General features: G+C 46.2%; 2 protein-coding genes across 2 annotated transcripts; both read left to right on the top strand.

Annotated features, from left to right (window-relative positions):
• The first annotated feature begins 1,220 nt into the window (after window positions 1-1,220).
• On the top strand, window positions 1,221-7,876 carry CD8A (CD8 subunit alpha). The gene is made up of 7 exons (XM_058837922.1): window positions 1,221-1,352; window positions 1,444-1,631; window positions 2,195-2,557; window positions 3,080-3,166; window positions 3,565-3,678; window positions 4,639-4,669; window positions 6,931-7,876. Exons 2-7 carry the CDS (start codon window positions 1,586-1,588, stop codon window positions 6,974-6,976), a joined length of 687 nt encoding a protein of 228 aa, XP_058693905.1. The 5' UTR covers window positions 1,221-1,352; window positions 1,444-1,585; the 3' UTR covers window positions 6,977-7,876.
• A 460-nt stretch (window positions 7,877-8,336) lies between these two features.
• Window positions 8,337-13,570, top strand: LOC131579220 (uncharacterized). Its single transcript, XM_058838854.1, has 3 exons — window positions 8,337-11,612; window positions 12,001-12,075; window positions 12,518-13,570. Exons 1-3 carry the CDS (start codon window positions 10,883-10,885, stop codon window positions 12,697-12,699), a joined length of 987 nt encoding a protein of 328 aa, XP_058694837.1. The 5' UTR covers window positions 8,337-10,882; the 3' UTR covers window positions 12,700-13,570.
• The last annotated feature ends 4,505 nt before the right edge of the window (window positions 13,571-18,075 follow it).

The following is an 18,075-nucleotide window of genomic DNA, read 5'->3' as shown; positions in this document are numbered from 1 at the left end:
CCTTGCCTGGAAATCAACTCAATCTGTGAGCAAAGAGGGCCAAGAAGAAGGACACCTCCACACAGAGGAGAGGAATATCTGGGTGCCAGTTTGGTACCCTGGATTGATTCATAATAAAATTTACTATTTGTCAAAGACAAGAAAGAAATTAGATATTCCTATTAAGAAAGGCATTCCTGGATGATCCTTTAACTGTACAGGTTGTCCCAGCACACCCACCACCACACCTCTGAGGACATGCACTGCATGCTCACTCTACAGCTGAGTGAGAACCTAGAATTGATGAATTTTTGTCCCATCCTCATTGGCCAGCACATTCATTTCCATTGTACTTTTATTTGCTTTATTTAAGGTAGGCGTCACAAGTCTCCCAGCCTAACAAAACATGGATTTGACATATCTCAGCAGGCCTAACAGGAGCTTTCTTCACTCACCAACATGCATCGAAGCCCAGAGAAATAAACCCAGTTCCTAAACCATTTTCAGTGATTCAGTTCTGATCCCCAGTAGAAATGGCATCAAACCCAGCAGCACTTACTTTCTGACAGACCCAGGGAAAAGGGGCTTTCTTTGCAGAGGGGTAATAGGGAAAAAAACCACAACCAACAAACCACAAACAAACAAACAAACAAACACCAAAAAAAATAGAAAAAAAAAATCAACAGGAAAGCCAGGAAGAAAGAAAGAAACCAGACAGCAGCCCAGCCCCTTGCGGGCTGGTGAAACTGTTGTTACTGTATGTGATTAAAGTTCCAGGAAGCATCACCCATCCCCATGTACAAGTGGTCACCTGGAGGCAGCAGCAAGGGCCCTCTCCATTCAGGCACACAAGGATGTTGGTTTTTTTGGCAGAGAGGAAGCACTTGTGGTGAGAGAGAGAGCCACAGGTTGTTAAAACAAACAAAAAGCAAAGCACACCCTGGACATTGGGCACTCACGTGAGAATTCTGCTCACAGACCACCTGCCCTGCATGAAGAGATTTGCAACTGCAAAGAAGAATTAAACAAAGAATTGTAAAAAGAGCACTCAAGCACCTGAAAAACCCAGCTGTGTGCCAGCAGCACGTGTGCTTGGAGATAAATGATGTGTACATCTATGTCATGGAACACCTGTGTCTCACTTGCTGGGTAAAAATGTGCCATCCACGAGACCCCTTGAGTGTGTGCTAAAGAGAAGAAGGCAGAATCCCTGCCAAGAAAAGTGAAGTGTGGCCTGTATCAAAAGCTTGGGACTCGTCCATAACTACTGCTGGAGCTGCTGTGGATCCCCAGAGGGCTGGGGACAGCAGGCTGTGGTGGCTGATCCGACCTCTCTGGATCTCTAGGGAAGCCATCCAGGAAAAAGTCTTGAGGTACCATTAAGAACTGATAAGGATTATTAGTCCAAACTCTGGAGAAGAAACTAATTTCTTCAGGAATTTTCTTTTCCTCGTTATGCCACAGATGCCGAGCATCAGCTCCTTACCCAAGAGGGTCCTGATGACATCACATCCTCCCCAAAGAGCGACACAGCCTCCCAAGCCAAGTGACAAAGATCATCTCAGCTCTGCTGCACCAGCCCCAAGCACAGACACCCCAGGAGAAGATGGACACGTCTCCTGCCCTGCTCCTGCTGCTGGCTCTGGGATTCTGTGAGTACGGACACGGGGCTGTGCAGCCCCTTCACCGGCAGGGAAAAGCAAAACCCTCCCATTGAATCCAATGCATTGGGTGAAATAATTAAGGGGGTAAAAAACAAACCAAAAAGGCTGACTTGGAGCTGTGCTCAGTGAGTTTGGAAGGAAAGGCAGCAGCAGCTCAGCCAGCAAAGGGCAGCCAGAGGGGTGGCTGCAGCACCACCTGCACTGGGAAGGGAGATTGAGCCGATGAGCGCCTCTGGGAGGAGGGAGAAGGGTGGGAGTAAAGGGCCTCTGCAAGAAGTGCAAAGGGAGTCACTTGAGAGAAGCTGGGAAGGTGTAATGTCCCTGAGAAGGCGCTGGAAGTGCTGCACCCATCTTTAAAGCCTGTGTGGCTGATTGCTGAGCACCCTCCGTGCACCATCCCAGCAAGGAGTCCAAGAAAACCTTCACATCATCCACACAGCGTGGCCCTCCCTTGCCATTTCTCCTTCCAGCCCATGGACAGGGAGGGAGCTTTCCTCAGAGAACCCTTTGACTCTTCCCAAGTGGTTGCAGCAAGGATTTCTCTCCTGCAGGCTGCCCTGGGATTTTTGGCCAGTCACTTCAGATAAAGGTCAAATCTCCCAATGACATCAACCAGCTCCGGGTGGGACAGAAGCTGGAGCTGGAGTGTCGGGCTGACAAGGATAGTGGTGCATTCTGGATCCACCAGGACAGGAGTGGGAACCTTCACGCCATCGTCTTCATCAATTCCATGGCTCGAGTCACATTTCAGGGGAATCAGAAATGGTCATCTCGATTTGAGGCAAGCAAACACAACACAATCTATTATTTGGCAGTGAAATCTTTCACACCACAGGACCAGGGGAAATATTTCTGCGTGATGAATTTGAACCAAATGCTGTACTTCAGCCCTGGCAAGCCTGTCTTCCTTCCAGGTCAGCAACACCTTCACCCAACCTCACTCAGTCCTGCCAAAATGCCCAGCACCTCCTGCCCGTGCCCTTTCCAACCAGCCATCCCTCCCACAAACCCCATTTCCCTGCTTGCTTGCCCAAGGCATCCTGTACCCAACCCACTGCTCCTCCTGCCAGAGGCTCCCTGCTTCCCACCTCTCCTCCTGGGACTGCCCCTGCCCAAAGGCAAACATGTTTGGGCACACCCAGCATCATCTCCCCATCCCCACTGCTCCAGCCCACCCGTGTGCTCTGAAGGGAGAAGACTAAAGCAAAGTCCACCACCACCATCCTCTCCTTCCTCAGCCCACACAGCTCCCAAAAGTATTACCAAGCTCAGGGGGCTCAGGCATTGTGAGGATGGTGTCAGAAAGTGAGAAACAAGGAGGCTGCAGCTCCCTCTTGGCTCTTGGGAGACCCCGTCCAAGCTTGAGAGCAGAAGGGCCGGAGAGATCTGTTTTATTGTATGTCCCTACATACTGAATTCATCCATTTCACTTACAGCCACCACTGTAGTGGCACCCACCACACCAGAACCCACCCCTAAGCATGGCATAACTGAGGACCCCAACCTCAGTACTCCGGATCCAGGTAAGCTGAATGCAGGGAGGGAGGGAGAGGGGAAGGGCTGGACTCTGGTCCACTGATACCAAGGGGGATCCTGCAGAGACATTTGGGGATCAGGAGGGTGAGAGAAGATCCACACAGCTTCTTTATTACAGATGCAAGGATTAAATTCCAATATTTCATTCAACCTAAGAAAGGCTAAATATGATGTAAAAAGCATGAGCATGCCTGGGCACAACAGCAACATGGGGAGGGAGGGTAGAGCCTTGGGGCTGCTTTTAGCCTCAGCAGGAGACATGAGAAAACTTTTGCCCACATAGCGTCCCTCGAGGCTATTTCCCAAGGAAAATGGTTACACCAGAACTGTCTGTAACACCAGCTTTGAGCACCTGGTGGACATTCCATCTTCTCTATTCCTGCAGAGAGAATACAGGAAGATCTGAATTTCTTCTGTCACATCTTCATCTGGGTGCCCTTAGCAGGTGCCTGCCTCCTGCTCCTCATTGCCCTGGTGATCACCATCGTGCTGTGTCAACGTAAGGCTCACCAAAACCCTCTCTAGATACACCTCTGGCCTGAGACCACAGCCCTGCCCCTCAGGAAGATGTTCTGGCTGCTTTGGGATGCAGCCAATAATCAGGACACAGTCAATGCAAGGACCTCTGTTAAAATCAGTGTCTGTGTTTTAATCCTCATCGGTAGGATTAGGATGAGAAAGAATCATCAATTTAGAATCACACAGTCAGAAAATTATTTATATTGGAAAAGACTTCCAAGGAAGAAAAATAGATTTGAAAGAGACAGTACTTATTCTGTTAACAGTCTTGTTCATAAATGGGTGTGTCAGAGGTTAAAGTCACAGAGCCTGAAACATTCTGACCTAACAGAGTAAATATGCTCCAGAAAATGCTGAGAGTCCCAGTAGCAGCTCAAGCTGGAACCAGATGAGAAACTTCATTCCATTATGATCAGTGAAAAGCTCTCAGCTGCAGTTCATTTCTGCAGCAATTTCCAAGCCCTTCAGGATGGATTTTTAGCTTAGTCTAAAACTAATGGCTGGATGTTTTATTTTGCTGAATCTACCCCAAAGTAACAACACAGAGGCTAAAATGGGGAAGAGCATCGTTACCTTGGGGGCATGCAACGTGGCATCACTGCCAGTCACCTGCTGCAGAAATAATTGCTGCTGAGGGATCTTCAGCAACGTGCCAAAGTCACTGGGGACAGCAAACAGAAGTAATTCACCCTTAGTGTTCCCAGGTTGACCCTGCTGCTGCTACTCACCTTAAAGAATAATTAATGAAAAAATATTTAAGTGTATTACTGGGGTAACATGAGCTGCAGCATGGATTTCCTCAAAAATAGGCTTGGTTATTAGTCTTAAAGATATCAGTTGCAGGGGAGCAGGGGAGCACCAGCCCTGCCTCACTGGAGTGTTTCTTTCCTGAGCTGTCACTTGGTACCTTTCAACTAAAACATTTTCTCTCTTTTCTCAGAAACCAGAAGTCGAAGATGCAGGTGTAAGAGGTGAGTGACATGCATTGACATTTTTCTCTTCAACTTGGCAACATCCCACCCTCAAGAGATAAAGCAGGCAGGTGCCAAAAAGCAACTTAAAAATTCTTCATCTGATAGAAGATGGTTGGGAGGAGCCTGAGCAATGACTTAAGGGCAAAAATGGAACAGAAAGTTCTCCTGTCCTCTGTTTATGGTTTTGTTTGGGGCTTTTTGTCTGTTTGGGCTTTTTGTTTGGTTTTTCAACTATTAAGCTGTTCAAGTCATTGAGCTCTGACCCTGCAGCAGATACAAAACAGAAAGACAGGTGTTTGTGGCAGCCCAAAAACTTTGTGCATTACCCAGTGCTCATAACTACATTTGTGTGCTTCCAATGCACCATTCCCAACCTGAGCTTGGGGGTGACCACATTTCTTCTCTTCCCCTCCCCAAACCATTCAATTCCATTACTGCATATTCAGATGTCCCCATGGATGGGGATACATGTAAGTTCCTGCATCCCAAATCCCGCTCTGCACCATTTGGGACCCACAGCACCAAGGTTTTCCTGCCTCTGTTTCCCCAACAGGCGCTAAGGAACAGTAGCAGAGGGGCTGCTGTAGCCTTGAAAGACTCTCCTGAGAAACACCAGTGCAGAAAGGAACAGAGTGAGGGGTAACCCAGTTTCTAGGGCACACAGGAACCTTTCCTTTATGCTTTCCCTCCTGCCCACCCCTCACCCCGAGTCACCAGGAAAACAGGATCAGAATGAGAATTGCAATTTCCTGGTTTGGAAGAGGAATTGTTTTTTGCCCACACACATTTTGCTTCTGCAAATCGACCTCCCTGCAGCTGGTTTGCTCACCTCTCCTGCTCTGCAGGAAACCACTTCTGCACTTCTGCAAGCCTTGTGTACCCTGGGGCTTGTGGCAAGAGAGACACCAAGAAGTCCCAGCTACTGCTCAAGGGCAGCCAAGGCTGGGCTAGTGCTTGGAACAGCTGGGTTGCCAAGAAACTTTGGAACAGCATGTTCACACCTCTGGAGCCTCATTCTTTGCCAATCAAAGCACCTTTAAAATCAGATAAATACCTGTTCTTTGTTATATATCCATGGGGTTTTTAGTACAAGAGGTAACTGCCATTTAGTTCTCCAAATTAATACAGACCTTCCCTAACATTAGTAGAAAATGGGTCCCTACAAATTTATTTTTCTTTTAAAGGCAGGTTGCATTTTTTTAAACTGTCTGTTAAATGGAACAGACTGTCATTTTCACAGGGGATATTTATTACACGCAGTGCTTTCCTGATCCTCATCTGCCTTTCCAGGGAGCAATGATAAGGAAGAGCTCTTCAAGTGGCCTTGTTCAGCAGAATGTTTGCATTTTTCACTTATCTCAACCCCCTCTGCCAGCTCTGTGCAAGGATGTTCTGTCTCTGTGGGGAGACAAACACCCTGCAGAGCTCTCCCACTTTGCCCTGATGCAGTGGTTTTAATACAGGGGCCTCAGGAAATCACCTCCTCAAGGATGGCTCTCCTTCAGCAGCCCTAAACTTGACAGAGCTCTGGTTTTAGCTATTGTACCATATTCCAGTTTTGATTTAGAGAGGAAATTCCTGCTGCTCTGAGCAGCTCCTGCTTAGTGAAAGGAAGCTCTTTGGAAGTTAACAGCACAATTCACTCCCTCAAAGAGCACCCCAGGATCTGGCCTGCGATCATTGCTGGCAGCAGAAGGATTCATTTTCCACCACCAATTAATCCTCCCTGAAAAGGGGTGCCAAATCCCCAACTCAACTGGGAGCATAAAACTCCCAGTTGATGGAGACAGTCATTTCTATCATTTTGGGTGCACGCTGGCTGTCTGGAAAGCCTCTTTTCAAACTTCTCTGCAGGCAACATGTTCCAACAAGAAAAAGTCTCTCTGAAATGATACCACCCTGTCTAATTAAAAAAACACCCTGCAAACCCTGAGCTCTTCTTTCTTCATTCCTTTTGGAATGTAGAGGAAGGCTTAATGAGAGGACAGGAGTGATCAGAAGTCAGAGGTAAATTTAAAAAGCCCACTTTATTTTTTAATCAATGTTAGATTTGACCACCAGTGTATCTTGTGACACAGCCTTCTTTTGTCAGTCACTGCTTGAAATGGTGGCAGATCATTCACTTGCACAAGCAGGATTTAGGAACACTTTGCAGCCTTCTCTGGGAGTTCCCTGGCTACAGCCCAAGGCTAAAGGAGTCTGAATTGCCTTCTTGCTCCTCTCCCACCTGAGTAAACCAAACTCACTTCTCTCTCCAGACCTGCAAACGGGAAGCCCCCCACGAAACCCAGGACACCAAACTAACACAGATCAGCATCTGCTCCTTCTGGCTTCTGGATCTTCTCCTGGGAGCTGTCAGCACAGAAATCCATCTCCTACATTATCCACAATGCCACTGCACCTCACCCACTCTGCCCTGACAGATCTGAAGAGACAAGAGGGAGCACAGACAAGAAGCAGCACTTCCCTGGGAACTGTAAAGCACAACTCCTTCCAAACCCCAAGCTTCTCTGGGCAATTCCTAAGGCCAAAGGCCACCTCTGTTCCCAGGGCTCAGGCACAAGAACCAGGCCAATCCAGGTGCTGACATGCCTCAGTGAGGAGCTGATGAGAAATAAGGACGTGAGCTGGACCTTTGCTCAAGGCTGTGTGCGATTTCCTCCCAAAACGCAGCCAGAGGTGGAATTTGCTACACAAAGAAATAATTATCCCCACCCCACACATCTTCTTGTTGTGGTGCCTCCCTACCAGGGCTTTTACTGTTTCATGTCATGGAATGCAAGACTGCACTGAGAAGCTAAATATGGATTAAAGGGCCTTACTTTTGAGGTTTTTACAGTTCTGAGGGCTAAAGTTCACTGTTCCCCTCACACTGTCCTTGTTCTGCTGCTACCCCCAATCCACCTATTTCTGCAGGAGTTTGGCCTGAGTAAGGAAAGTGGGATTTGCTTTCTGAGGGAAATGCCTGAGTGATTTAAAAAAAAAAAAAATAAATCTTTGTCACTTGTTTTGGTTAAGCAGAATATTTAACATGTTGATATTCTGGGGACATGTTATGGACTACTGTAAATTCTGGTTTTTTCAGATCTGTATTTCATGTAAATATTTCCTTAGTATATTTGCAATTTAAAAACTGAGACATAAAATAAAATTCTTCTAGTCAGATTCATGACCATTATTTCATTCTTCAGTTCCTAGTCTTACAAAAGCTAAAATCCTTCAGGAAAGTAATAAACAAGGGGTTGAAAATGTCTTGGCTAAGGCAAAAGTCAGTGATTTATACACCATTCTGAACTTTAGGGTGCAGACTTCAGCTTCCAGCTTAGCACAGCCTAAAATCATCTAAAGGTATCTTCCCAGGGATTTGCTGATGGGCCCAGTAACTCTCCCACATCCCAGGAAACTGCCAAGAAGGCGCCTGAGATAAAGAGTCTGGAATTCTTGTCATGGGGCTGATAAAAACCTGGCAAAAAAAAAGAGTGGAAGAAACCCTTTGATAGTCTCCTCCTCTGTAAACAAGATGGGAAGGAGAGAAAATCAGAGAAAAACAAAGTTCTTCCAAACTTACTTGTTTGTAAGAATTAAAAAGAAATAAAAAATAGGGAATAGGTAAGCATATCTAAACAATAGTGGGAAAGTACTGAACGACAACTGCACAGAACTACACAAATTATGAAGGAAAAAAAATAACAGAAATGCCCCAACACTGAGGCTATGAGATCAATTTAATTATTGGATGGTCTTGAGTTAGTGTAAGCTAAAAATTTTCATTTAAAAAGGTATCACTCAAAATGTTTCTGCCAAAAAGCTACGAGGTCTTTCCTCATATTCTCATATCCACTTTTTCACATCACACAACACACCACGTTCCTGTAGCCCAGGCACAAGTGCGGTGTGCTCCTGCTCTGGGACTGACCCACACACCCAAATCCTCTTCCAACAGATGAAGAAATGGAAGCAGGATCTGTTTGCTTTGGGAATTTTTATTTGGTTCAGAGGGCTTGTTTGCTATTTCAGAACACACCTGATCGTTTTTAAGTCCAGTGCCAAACTCAGGAGGCTCGGGGATGGCTCCTGCCTCCCTCAACACATCTTCACACAGATCCTCCAGCCCACTCTGCAGGGCACAGCTCACACAGTATCAGTGACCCTCACACATCTCAGCAGCCCAGCAGCGGCTTTCCCCACTCTCCAACACACTTTGATGGCCAGTGACATAAACACAGTTCCTAAACCATTTTCCATAACTCAGCTGTCAGTAGCAGCACAAACAGCAGCACCTGTATTCTGACAGACCCAGGAACCAAGAGGCTTCTTGGCAAAGTGTTAGTAAAAAAAAAAAAAAAAGAAATTAAACAAAAAACTTTACACAGAAAGATAATCAACAAGAAAGCCTGTGTGTGTTCAAAGTTCCAGGAAACATCAGCCATTCCCCCGTGCCAGGGTCACCCAGAGGCAGCAGCAAGGGCCCTCTCCACTGGAGCACACCACAGGGCAGGACGGAAGGAACCCATGGTGAGGCAAAAGAACCACAAGTAGATAAAACAAAGAAGCAAATCACAAATTCTGGACTGGAAACTCATTTATTCAGAAATTCTTTTTTTCCTCGATGTTTTGCCGCAGATGCCAAGAATTGTCATTTTACCCAAGAGGGTCCTGATGACATCACATCCCCCCAAAGAGAGACACAGCCTCCCAAGCCAAGGTAAAAAAAAGATAATCTCAATGTGCTTCACTGTCCCCGAGGACAGGATGAAGATGGCTGGGTCATCTCATGCTCTGAGTAGCAGCCCCAATAGCAACGGCATCAAACTCAGCAGTGCCTGGCTTCTGACAAACCAAGGAAGAAAAGGAGATTTTTTGCAAAGCTGTAATAAAAAAAAACCCTCACACAGAAATGAAATCAACAGGAAAGTCAAGAAGAAAGAAAGAAATCAAACACCAGCCCAGCCCCTGGCACTCTAGTGAAATGCTTCTTTCCATGCATGCAAAGGTCCAGGAAGCATCACCCATTCCCATGTGCAAGTGGTCACCTGGAGGCAGCAGCAAGGGCCCTCTCTGGTGAAGTATAAAAGGGTTTTTTTAAAGAGCAGAATACCCTGTGGTTAAAGAAGAGAACCACAAGTTTTAAAGACAAAGAAAAGGCAAAACACTCACTTGTGCAAGGGGCAGTCTCAACAGGTTCCAGTTCCTAGACCAGCAACCTTGCATGAAAAGGCTTTTGCTGAGCAATAGCCATGAAGAACAGAACAAAGTGCAATGAGAACAATAAAGACTCATCTGTGTGCCAGAAACCTGTGCTTGGAGACAGACAATACATGTAGATCTACACCGTGAACACCTGTATCACTGTGGCTCTGCCATGCACACGACACTCCATGAATGTGCTCAAGAGAAAGAGGCAGAATCCCTGCCAAGAAAAAGTGTTCTAGACCCTGCACCAAAGGATGGGGCTGGTCTATATCTTCTGCACAGAAGCTGTGGGGAGGGAGCAGCAGGCTGTGGTGGCTGATCCTACCTCAACCATGAGCAGCACCTTTCTGGATCTCTTGTTAAGTCACCCAGAAAAAAAATCCTTGAGGCATTCTAAGAAATGATGAGGTTAAAGGGACCCAGATTCTGGACTTGAACTGAATGCATCCTGATGTAGGGGTCCTGATGACATCACATCCTCCCCAAAGAGCGACACAGCCTCCCAAGCCAAGTGACAAAGATCATCTCAGCTCTGCTGCACCAGCCCCAAGCACAGACACCCCAGGAGAAGATGGACACGTCTCCTGCCCTGCTCCTGCTGCTGGCTCTGGGATTCTGTGAGTACGGACACGGGGCTGTGCAGCCCCTTCACCGGCAGGGAAAAGCAAAACCCTCCCATTGAATCCAATGCATTGGGTGAAATAATTAAGGGGGTAAAAAACAAACCAAAAAGGCTGACTTGGAGCTGTGCTCAGTGAGTTTGGAAGGAAAGGCGGCAGCAGCTCAGCCAGCAAAGGGCAGCCAGAGGGGTGGCTGCAGCACCACCTGCACTGGGAAGGGAGATTGAGCCGATGAGCGCTTCTGGGAGGAGGGAGAAGGGTGGGAGTAAAGGGCCTCTGCAAGAAGTGCAAAGGGAGTCACTTGAGAGAAGCTGGGAAGGTGTAATGTCCCTGAGAAGGCGCTGGAAGTGCTGCACCCATCTTTAAAGCCTGTGTGGCTGATTGCTGAGCACCCTCCATGCACCATCCCAGCAAGGAGTCCAAGAAAACCTTCACATCATCCACACAGTGTGGCCCTCCCTTGCCATTTCTCCTTCCAGCCCATGGACAGGGAGGGAGCTTTCCTCAGAGAACCCTTTGGCTCTTCCCAAGTGGTTGCAGCAAGGATTTCTCTCCTGCAGGCTGCCCTGGGATTTTTGGCCAGTCACTTCAGATAAAGGTCAGATCTCCCAAGGACATCAACCAGCTCCGGGTGGGACAGAAGCTGGAGCTGGAGTGTCGGGCTGACAAGGACAGTGGTGCATTCTGGATCCACCAGGACAAGAGTGGGAACCTTCACACCATCGTCTTCATCAATTCCATGGCCCGAGTCACATTTCAGGGGAATCAGAAATGGTCATCTCGATTTGAGGCGAGCAAACACAACACAATCTATCATTTGGCAGTGAAATCTTTCATACCGCAGGACCAGGGGAATTATTTCTGTATGATGAATTTTTACCACATGCTGTACTTCAGCCCTGGCCAGCCTGTCTTCCTTCCAGGTCAGCAACACCTTCACCCAGCCTCACTCAGTCCTGCCAAAATGCCCAGCACCTCCTGCCCGTGCCCTTTCCAACCAGCCATCCCTTCCACAAACCCCATTTCCCTGCTTGCTTGCCCAAGGCATCCTGTACCCAACCCACTGCTCCTCCTGCCAGAGGCTCCCTGCTTCCCACCTCTCCTCCTGGGACTGCCCCTGCCCAAAGGCAAACATGTTTGGGCACACCCAGCATCATCTCCCCATCCCCACTGCTCCAGCCCACCCATGTGCTCTGAAGGGAGAAGACTAAAGCAAAGTCCACCACCACCATCCTCTCCTTCCTCAGCACACACAGCTCCCAAAAGTACTACCAAGCTCAGGGGGCTCAGGCTTTGTGAGGATGGTGTCAGAAAGTGAGAAACAAGGAGGCTGCAGCTCCCTCTTGGCTCTTGGGAGACCCCATCCAAACTTGGTTCCAGGAAGTTCCCCCAGAGCTGAGGCCTTTCCTATGCACAGAACAGCTGTGCCCAGGCAGGAGAGCAGAAGGGCAGCAGAGATCTGTTTTATTTCCCTGCATGCTGAATTCATGCTGAATTCATCCATTTCACTTACAGCCACCGCTGCAGGAGAACCCACCACCCAGTGGGGCATCACCGAAAAGGACTTGTTCCTGAAGACACCAGATCCAGGTAGCCTGGATGGAGGGAGGGAGAGGGGAAGAGCTAGACCCTTGTCCACTGATACCAAGTTGAATCCTGCAGATACTTTGGGATAGGGGGAGAGTGAAAATCCATACAGCTTTAGCAGAGTTGGTAGGATTAAATTCCATCATTACATCTCCCATAGGAAAGGCTAAGGATGATGTAAAAAGCATGAGCAGATCCGATGCCTGGGCACACCAGGAACAGAGGGAGGGAGGGTAAAGCCTCAAGGCCCAGGTCTGCTTTTAGCTTCATCAGAGGACACAGAAAACATTTGGCAATGCATCCTCCCTCCAGTTCCCAGGAAAATGCTGGCAGCAGTAGAACATCACTGCAGGCCCAGGGGAAGCTCTGTGCCTCAGGCACACCAGGCAGGGCCCTGGGCAGCTCCCCTGGCTCTACCAGAACTGTCTGTAACACCAGCTGTGAGCACCTGCTGGACCTTTCCTCTTCTCCATTCCTGCAGGCAGCAGAATGCAGGAAGACCTGAATTACTTCTGTCTTGTCTTCATCTGGGTCCCCTTGGCAGGCCTCTGTCTCCTGCTCCTCCAGCTCGTGGCTATCACCAGGATGGTGATGTGTCGACGTAAGGTTCACCATGACCCCCTCTAGATGCACCTCCAGCCTGAAACCACAGCCCTGTTCCTCAGGGAGATTGATGTTCCAGCTACTTTGGGAGGTGTGAGATAACCAGGACACAGTGCAAGAGAAGGATCCCTGTTACAGTCACTGTCTGGGTATCTTCTAATAAATCATCTTCACAATTTCAGAGCAACCTTTCCCTCCCACTCCAGCTCTTTCCAATGATTTTGTACAAAGGAGTTTCAATGATCTGACTGCAGCATCAGGGGCTCTTTCCCAACAAAAGGTCATGTGTTATGCATAGGAAGCATTGCCTTGAAAATGTATTTTCTCTAGTCAATGTCATTGAATGTGACAAAATTCAAAATTCATGTGACAAAAACCAAAATTTAATGTATGAACATTGAACAGAAAGCTGTTCAGAAAACTGAGCAAAAGCATTCTTCTGTATTGCAATCCCTGTAAGCTTTGTTTTTCTTCCAAATTAAATTACTATATCCTGACCCAGAGATTAATTATTTATTGCCCGTTCTACTGCTTGGGACAATCCTGTGGGGAGAAACAGGACATGGGCATTTAAATTCAAAAAAGCATTTCAATAATATGAACACATGTACAACAACTGCATGGAATCCTAATGAAAGATAATGAGAGGAAGAAAAAAAAAAAAACCCAAGCAATAAAAAAGACATATATTTGGGCATTATTACCTGACATTACTAATAGTGATGCTCCACTGTGCAGTGCTGCACTAATACCCCAGTCCTGAAACAATATTGATCCAGGCAAGATTGAAGCAGTGAAGAACTGGGAGTAGGAAATCTTTTGTTTGTAGTTTTTTTACCATTTTGTTGGGTTTGCTTGTTGGTGCTTTATCTGCAGTCTTTCATTTGCACGTTTTCAACCTCTAAAAAAGAATTACAACACTGACAGTGGTAATTGTCCCCCTGAACACAGCTCCAAATCCATTGCACAGTGGAATCCTCCCATTTTGGCTTCTAGTACCACTGCAACAGATATAATGAGTTAGCATAGGCCTATAAGGGAAGGGAGTTCAAAAGCAAATCCAGCTCTCCACCAGGGGATTTTCTGTGAGATCGTATCTGTTCATGGACTGGTGTCCATCCCAAGATACTTACACAAGGTTTTCTATCACTGAGCTCCTTATATTTTAGTATGTTTTACAAATACACCCAGTACACTGTACTGAACTGCTCTGATTCCACCTGTGCTGCAAAAGCAGGACAATCCTCTCTGCAGCAGGTCAGAATGCTGGGAGGGCCAGAACAGCTTGAGGTGAGCACCAAAACAAACCCTTTTGTAGTGACTGCCCCAGTTTCTTACTGAATACCCAAAAAATGACCAACTTCACCACAGAACCCTCCAGCAGAGGCAGTGACCCAACACAGCTCTCCAAAGCAAGGCTAATTTGCCTTTGCCAGCTCCTCTTTCCACACAGTCCCTTGGTCAGCTTGTGCTCCAGCAAAGCTCAGCTGCACCCAGCACTGCACCTTGGATTCAAACCTATGGCTCAAAAGAGCCTGTAAAGTTTTCCACAATATTCTTTATAATCCACTTACAATCTGGATTTTCTTTAGAACACCTCTGCACCCCTATTACTAAGGCACCAGTAGAACGCAAAACCAAAACTGCATCTTTTGCACAAAGATGTTAAGAAGCAATTGCAAGTATCAGGGCAGCAGTGAGAAGGGAACATGTCAAGAGCAACTCCAGCTCTGCATGCATACACCTCTAGCAAATCATGCAAGTTCAGGGCAAACTGGCTGGGTTTGTGGTTGAGTGGCAATGTCTGGGCAAGGAGCCTGGACTGCTGCTTGCACCAATAAAAAGAGGAGGACTGGCTGAGCTGGAGAGCAGAGAAGCAGCTCAAGGGTGCTTGTTTGTGCATGCAGGAAGCTGCTGCTGGGCAGGCCCTACAGATCTGACAGCTTTTGGTTACAGCACATGGAAGAGGCTCTAGTTCCACAGCGAACTGAGCAGCAGGCAGAGGCAAAGGCTGGAAGGCTGACACAGGGCAAACTGGAGTCTGGCACAGAGAATGACTTTCATAGAGGAGCAGAAGGAATGCATTTGTTCAGAGGTCAACAGTTACCTAATTGCACACTTGCTCCAAACTAATAATGGAGTAGCTCATAACTCAGAATCTGATGGGCTAAAGACAAACAACACAGGAGTTAACACTTAATGATGGGGAGAGCAAGAGCTGTTGCACAATTTAAGCATAATCTCAACTAATAAAGGGAAAAAGAGTACAAGATGGTCACTGAAAGCCTGTGAAGATGAGGAAGGCATCAGATGCCCCCAAAACACAGAACATCCACAATTTGCTGATAGACCCCTGCTTTTAGCCCATACAGAGCTTCAGTTATTCAGTGAACTTTTCTGAGTGAGAAAGGATTTTGATAAATAAACTCCAGATACACAGTACAGCCAAGATGACCACACCAGAATCTGTAACTGGACTGGTCAGTTAAAGTCACTTTGTCTGTCCAAGCCTGTATTTGACAGATGACCTGTCACAGGGAAGTAACCTAAGCTCCTCCCAGACTCCTCAGACTAATTCTGTGGTGCATTTTGTGCAAGTACTTGGAAGCCACCCCCAAAACCATCCCCTTGCTGTTGCTTCTGCAGCATTCAAGACAGAAAAGCAAATTAAAGCAGGGAAAAAAGAACAGAAACCTCTGGAAGAACAGCAAATAGGCAGTGAAACATGACCTTCCTGCAAGTAGATTTCTTCTTTCTGATTAATCTGACATCAAATGTGTTTGACACGGAGAGTCAGCACAATCTAATCACCAGATTCCCATTCCGAGTTGTGCTGAATAAATTGAATAAGTGTAAATTTTTGTCATAGGAGATCAACCACATCTGTTTGTGTTCCACATTCCTGGAAACCTCCCACATAACTTAGAAACCTTGGGAAATACGAGATTTGCTCTCAGTTCTGAGGGGAAAGAATTGTCAGTCAAAATAGCTACGTTCATATATATTTATTTCCTCTCCCCACGGGCAAATGTCTCATGGATGATGCTCAAGACTTGAACTGAAACATTATTTGTACCTTCCCCATCCCCTTTTTTCTCTAGCCAAAGGAGAAGTCCTAGTCATAACCTGACAGTAAGAAGAAAGAAACTAACACCAGTGTCACCAGCTCTGAAAATAAACACGAGGCAGAGGAAATGCAGGAGAAAAGGGGATCTCCTTTTAAAGGCTGAACTCAGAAAAGGTTTGCTCACTGCAGCCTGGGTCACAGCACCCACCAGGCTTCAGCTCTGAGTCTTTGTTCCAGTCTGCACAGCTGTTTTAAAACACCTTCCAGAAAGTGAAAAGTTCTGAAGTGGAATAGGAACTGGACAACACTTCCAGGGCTTTTGTGTTTGAATACACAAATACAGCTTCCTGTAAAAATTAGTACAAGTTAGTGTGATCTGAAACACCAGTTCCTATAGCCAGACCCAGCATGACTCAGTAAGAGCTTACAGGAGGCTGTCAACAGCCCCAGTTCCTGTATTTCTCTACAGGGCTGCTAATTTAATGCAAACTTGAAGTCATAAAGATTAAATCACTCGTCTCAAATATGTACATTTTTGTAAACCACTCTTCTTTTTTACATATTAAGCCTTGAATTAAATTCAGAGTAGTGATGTAACACCACATTGCAGCTTTACTCACTACAAATCATTGCTGCCAAACTGGGGTTTTTAATCTCTTATTCCAAAAGCTTCTTTCCCTGTACTTCAGTCTCTCCTGTTCACAAAAGGAAAGGAGTAATGGTTGGGATATATTAAGGACCATGTTATCCCTCGCTGCCCAAAAGACAAATCAACCTCTGAAGTGATAAGCACAGAAAGAAAAACTGTATCTTGCAGTGAGCAAACAAACCTTGCAAGGAAAATCTAACCCAAACTTACTGCCTTTAACTTGGAAGTTGGCTCCAAGAGATAAGTAACTTCAACTTTGAATTTCAGCAACAGCCATCCTGTAAAGTGTCAAGAAGATTCAAAGCAACAGGATGGATACACGTCTAAGCTAACAGAGATCAGAAGCTCTGACTCATTACTGGTAACACACAGCATCCACTTCAGCTTCTCCACACGTTAATTAACCTCACAGAGAGGAGACTGAAATCAATACAGTGTTTCCACAAAGGAACACTGCTTTTAGGAGGGAAGATTATTAGTTGGTCCATGCGTAGTTGCAATGTGCAGCACTGAGGTCACAGCAGGAAACGACTTAATTAAAAATACTTCAGAGAGCAAACATCCAGAGTACTAACAGCAGATGAGGACATGAACTTTCTGGAAATGACAATCAAAAATGTACAATACCTTTGAAGTTTAAAAAGGCTATGCGCTACTTTCCTTTCCTATTCTTTTGAAGTTTTGATAATGCTTTGTAACACAAGTGAGACCTGAAACACCACAAGAACACATTGCAATACATTTCCCATTTAAGGCATTTACAAAAATAAAATTCAAGTCTATTAACAGAGATTGAACTGACACTATGAACAAGCTGCTGCTATGAAAATCAAGTTTATAAACATCTATTACCTTCGGAGGACCCGTAAGTTAAACTTTATATGAGCATGGTCAAAAAATTCTTGACTTGATGCCCATCCACACCACTAACGGGTGCACTTGCTCAGAGCTACTGTTCTGACAGTTTGCAAAGGGGAAAAGCACCAGCTGCAAGCCCAGCACAGTCCAAGGAGTGGCACGGTGATCTGGTTACAGACACAAACATGCTGACTGTCTTTACTTCCATCCTGCAGCATGAAAGGCACTTGGGACACACAGGGCCACTTTGGGGACTAGTTCAAGGCTTCACAATCTGGGCCAAAAATGTAATAGAGACACAGATACCACCACAGCTTCAAAATCAAACACTTCTTTTACTGTGGATATTCCCACTCCGATAGGGACAGTGCACACATAGCAGATGCCAATTATACTTGAAGTATGGAAACGAGAGTTTTATTCACTTTTCCCCTGCAAACATGTTCTCCAGTTACCAGAAGCATAGCAGGCACTAGCAGGAGAGAACCCACATCACTTCACAGGGCAAACTGCATTGTTTGTGCCAACCAAATTGCAGAACTGCTTCCCAAATGGCCAGCACAGCCTCCTGTTAGGGTGAGCACGCACGCTCACAGTACTGAACCATGAGCATCATCTGTTGGTGGAGCTGCACAACTGCAGGCAAGGATTTTTAAGTCAATGTCCAGGCAGACAGGGAAAGAATGATCTGGTGAAAAGAGCTTTTGAATTATCTATGGATCCATAACATGCACTAGTTAAGGTGATATTTAATAACCAAGGTGAACTTGCACCCTATTTCCATTTAATAACTGTTTCATCATTGGGCTCTAAGCTATCCATGTTT

Source organism: Poecile atricapillus, chromosome 4 (assembly GCF_030490865.1).
Source record: "Poecile atricapillus isolate bPoeAtr1 chromosome 4, bPoeAtr1.hap1, whole genome shotgun sequence".
NCBI classification, from domain to species: Eukaryota; Metazoa; Chordata; class Aves; order Passeriformes; family Paridae; genus Poecile; species Poecile atricapillus.
Note: the sequence above shows the minus strand (reverse complement) of the source record. Positions and strands in the feature narration are given on the sequence as shown.

Coding starts and splice junctions, on each gene's coding strand:
- CD8A (XM_058837922.1), top strand. CDS start 1,586: ATGGACACGTCTCCTGCCCTGCTCCTGCTGCTGGCTCTGGGATTCT. Junction 3,679..4,638: donor CACCATCGTGCTGTGTCAAC/GTAAGGCTCACC, acceptor CTCTTTTCTCAG/AAACCAGAAGTCGAAGATGC. Junction 4,670..6,930: donor CGAAGATGCAGGTGTAAGAG/GTGAGTGACATG, acceptor TTCTCTCTCCAG/ACCTGCAAACGGGAAGCCCC.
- LOC131579220 (XM_058838854.1), top strand. CDS start 10,883: ATGCACCATCCCAGCAAGGAGTCCAAGAAAACCTTCACATCATCCACA. Junction 11,613..12,000: donor GGGACTGCCCCTGCCCAAAG/GCAAACATGTTT, acceptor TTTCACTTACAG/CCACCGCTGCAGGAGAACCC. Junction 12,076..12,517: donor CCTGAAGACACCAGATCCAG/GTAGCCTGGATG, acceptor ACCAGCTGTGAG/CACCTGCTGGACCTTTCCTC.